The sequence below is a fragment of the Poecilia reticulata genome, linkage group LG4 (genome assembly GCF_000633615.1).
Source record: "Poecilia reticulata strain Guanapo linkage group LG4, Guppy_female_1.0+MT, whole genome shotgun sequence".
NCBI lineage: Eukaryota > Metazoa > Chordata > Actinopteri > Cyprinodontiformes > Poeciliidae > Poecilia > Poecilia reticulata.
The window spans coordinates 7,966,579-7,971,110 of NC_024334.1; the positions used below are offsets into that span (position 1 = coordinate 7,966,579).

General features: G+C 35.1%; 1 protein-coding gene across 15 annotated transcripts in view; it reads right to left on the minus strand.

Annotated features, from left to right (window-relative positions):
• Positions 1–4,532, minus strand: part of ptprsa (protein tyrosine phosphatase receptor type Sa) — a 243,552-nt gene that overhangs the window by 130,633 nt on the left and 108,387 nt on the right. For all 15 annotated transcript variants that reach the window (XM_008406780.2, XM_008406777.2, XM_008406775.2 and 12 more), the window contains exon 3: positions 2,915–3,143. In XM_008406780.2, coding sequence (XP_008405002.1) covers positions 2,915–3,011 — 97 coding nt within the window. In that variant the 5' untranslated portion in view covers positions 3,012–3,143. The remainder of the gene's footprint in view (positions 1–2,914; positions 3,144–4,532) is intronic.

A 4,532-nucleotide genomic window follows, 5' to 3' on the forward strand; every position in this document is an offset into this window, starting at 1 on the left:
TAACGGTACACAAAAATCATAGTTTGATAGGTTTTTATTATTTTTACACCAAGAAAAATTAACAAACATTTAGAGCTTTTTTCTTGCTCGTTTCTTTGATTTACTTTGGTTAGCAGTGAATTAATTAATCTTTTCAATTTCTGAAATTTKGACATTTTCCAATGAATAAAGTAGCATAGCCAGGAAAACCAAGTACATAGAGCTTGAAAATGGTCAGTGTTGGTGTTTTAAACATTTTGAATAAACCTGTGTCCATTCTGTACTTGGTTACTTTCTTAGATCTGCACATAAACACTCCATATACATGTTTAAAGCAAAACTGCATTTGTATACATGCATAATGAACAAAAAGGGCTGTAGCAAAGATTTTTGGTATGAATCTGTGCATAGACACACCCCTAGTGTTTACTCTTAATTTTATATGACTTATTATTGATAAGTCGACTCATAACATAACTGTTTACAGATTAGTAAGGGACTCTACTCGGATCATTTAAAAAAAAACATCTTCATTAGAACACTCCTACTATGCAGGACATTAATGCTTTAGAATTATCAGTATTAATAATATATGTCACAAAGTAGCCCAAGAAACAATTTAATGTCCTTTCCACATAACATGTTACTAAGGAAATTCAGTGTGCCTATTAACAATGTGAACTACTTGCCCCAAGTTTTATTTTAATGGAAGTTTGCAGCTAATATTAGAGGTTCTGTAGACAATGAATCCTTCAACATAAATAACTATAAACTGGTTTCAAAATGTGCTTAAAATAGAACAAAAATATCCGCAGTCATTATTTACTGTGCAGATTCATCACTGGTTCATCAATAAACATACTAATGAGTTGGTCATACAGGCCACATTTTAAAGCTTTACATGTGGTGCGGTTCCTTTCTTTTTCCGAGTCAAAACACTGACAAAGTCCTTGAACTGCTGCCCTTAACTGACATCCCAATAACAGCTATAAGGAGGATCACTAAAACCTACAGAGATTCTAAAGAAAATACWATTTTAAATGATTGACAAAACTAAAGTATCTTAGAGGGTATATCCATTACGGGCCAGATGCATAAATGATAAAAATGCAAAGCAACCTTGCTCAGCCTTATCCTTTATGGAAAAAGGAACTATGAAAGCTGGAAGTCTACCCCTTCAGGTAAACGCGTATGCATTTTTGGAACTGATTTAATTCAAGCTTTAAACGGTGAACTAGAAATGAGGCAAAAGGGCAACGACATTAAATAGTAAATGAAACAGACAATATTACCTTAGTATTCTGCAGACATTTAGATTGCACACTCATTTGTTTTTATTGGCATTTAAAAAGTTTTTTTTCACTTATATATGGCACAAGTCTGGGTATTAATGGTGCAACTATGGCTGCTCACACAGTGCTGAAACACTTTGTGACAACAAAAAGAACAACTGGGTGGAGATTGCTTTGACTTTCTCACACAGGTTAACAGATGGTTGATGCAGCACTTAATGTTCTCGAGTAACTCTGAAGAAAACTCTGTACTATTAAAATCTACTTAACTGCATCTTGGAATCTAGCCTTTGCTGTTTATTAACCACTGCAGAGTTCTTTGCACTGCACTTGAAGTTTGGCTGTTTCTGCTGCTTTTTCCCCTCCGATGCAGCAGCTTTCTCCTTCCGATTTGAATTTTTTACTTCAGAATTTTTTCCAGTCACATTATCACAAAAACTGAACCGCTCACCATATCCAGAAAAAAAATATATAGTAAGTGCACTGAAGATATACAACACTTTTCTAGTCATACCAATCACTCAAAACACTTTGTCCTACAGCCACATTTACACTGTCACACTCACAAAAGTGCACACATTTAGTTTGTTAGAAAACTTTTGGATTACAAGATGATTACTCTTTGTATTGAGCCACAGCCACCGCCATACCCAAGCGCAGTTGAATTTGGAACTGAAAGTGGATCTCTTGCACCATACAAATCTGAATAGGAAAAGTTCACTATTCTTACCTTAAGCATACACACAATGTGGCTTTATTTAGAAAAACAAAAAAGACTAATGGTAGGACTCAATCTTTAATCAAATTAATTGCAGGGTTTGAAATTAATTGCAATTAATTATGTTGCAATTGAAAATCATGTATTGTCAAACAAAGCAACATTTTCAATTCATAAACTATTTTTACTGCTAAAGTATTTGATAAATAGACGTATGAGCTCAGCAAAACATATTATATTTAATCTGTTTTTGAGGTTATTCAACAATCAGACTGGGGTCAAGGGTTATTATACCTAATCAATGTTAAAGTGTTTCAGGAAACCCTGATCATTCATGCAGCTTATTTGGAAAAAAATAAAATAAAATAAATAAATAAATAAATAGTTCTTTAGAAATGGATGCTGACATTAACAATGGGGACGTTTGTGATTGCTGTCTTGAATTGAGATGGTATTTTATGCTTGAATAGCTTTGGTGATAGACCAACTCCTTTCTGCACAACTTGCACAAAACAAGTCTTTTCCAGCGTCTGTCCCATCAGATCATTTTTTTGAAGCCAAAATTAATCCCCAGTGGGCCATGAAAATTTACTTTGTCAACCACCACTGTTGCTTGCAGATCCCGCTTGTGCATCAGATTTATGTGCGCAGTAGAAACACAATATTTGACTTGGGAGTATTGTATAGAAAGAAGAAAAATGCTATTAAATGCACAGAAATTTGTAACGTGCCAATATATGTGTAATTAACGTGTCAAAGTGTCGGCCATAACAAAAGACATTTAATTATTGTTCACCACAGCTGATCTTACAAGATAATCTGAAGTATTTACTTCAGTCTCAATGTTTTATGTCTTAGGTATTAAAAGTGTATTGCATGCAAAACATAAGTCATAAACAGTAACATAGCTTAATCTGATACTCACATGAGGCTTGAGAGCAGGTGAGCAGCAGTGATAGCAGCAGAGTGGCCACATGAAGTAACAGTGGCAAGGASAGACAAGGAGCACCACTAGTGGCCATCTTGGCAGCGACTACGGTAGGGAAGAGGGGGCTGGGAGGGGCAGGATGGGACGAATCGATGACCTGGCCAGGGAGCCGAGGCCCCGACCGAGCAGTGATGGTCGGGGTCTTCACGYAAAACTGCTTGGCACTCTAGAAAGAGAGAGAAACATTTCTTTCAAAACCAAATGTACATGCATTACCAACAACCTTTAAGGGAACACTTTATGAGAATAAACTGTTTTTAATAGTCACCATTGTTAGAAATMCTCCAGAAACAAATTGCTGCACTTTGTTTTATGGTCTCATTTTGAAAAGAYGCTAATAAATTCTAACTTAAGGCCGTGACAAAATTAGTCAAMCATACCCTACCATTAAGTTCAGTAAATGATTCAGGACCTAGTAATTATCGGTGCTTGAATTTACKTTTTAAGTATATTATACCTCTAATCATCAATGACTCTTTGATTATGGTTTTATCACTTCACTGTAATTGCTTTAAAACATGTCAGAACTATTTTATTGTACCTTYAAAAGCCGAGTRCACTTCCACCAAATGGTTAAAGTTGTTTACTGTACAATATGCATCATTCTGGAACATCTGAAGACTATTAGCTTGAGGAATTTAGAGTTAAAAATACCGTCTTTGTCCTTGCCAAAAATGGCCTGTGACTTTGATAAACACACAGAACATAATGTGCAACACTGTTCACAACCCTTCAATGCTGCTGACAGATAATTGGTAGTTAGGTCAAAAGAGGCCAGTGACACAACCACAAGCAAAAGTGTCACGTCGCACAAACCTTTGACCTTTGCATTTCCCCACAAGTATCTCCTCATATCTTTTTATCAGCAGGGCAATCACTGTCCTGTCTTTTTCACCACTTTAATCACCTGATCCTGTCAGCATGTGCTTATCCAATTACACAAGCATCTGATGATATTCCAGGCAAGGTCTTTCCGCTTTGGTCAAAATGCTGTAAATCCCTCAATACAAATGAGAATTRGGGTCAAACCCCACCACAGTCGAGTTCTCTCATTGGTATGGCTGACACAGCACAGAGCAACCGATCGGTTATACAAACCCTTTAATTATAAATGAATACATTGAGTTTGGGGACATATCTGTTATAAGCTACAGATACTGTCAAATGTGCTGTATGGGGAAAACAAAAAGGCAAAAAATATTATTGAATAGTTCATTTATCGCAGTACTTCAATTCACTAAGTGAAACAAATTATTTCGATGAACTACACACAGCATATTTACACGTTTAAAATGGCACATTTAAAACAAGAATATTATATTAGACAAACAAAAAAATGCTAACGTGTGGAGTTATTGAAAAGGATGTTAAGGTTGTTTTTGTTTTTTTGCTTTTTCAAAAATAAGTTTTTGAAAAAAATCTGAAAAAATAAAAAAGTCTCATGGGAATGTATATTTTAATTTACTAAATATGACAGTACAGCATCAGATTTTTACATTGTAAAACAATATACTGATTATTTCTCAGAGGTGTCAAGTTTCTAACACCTTTAGAT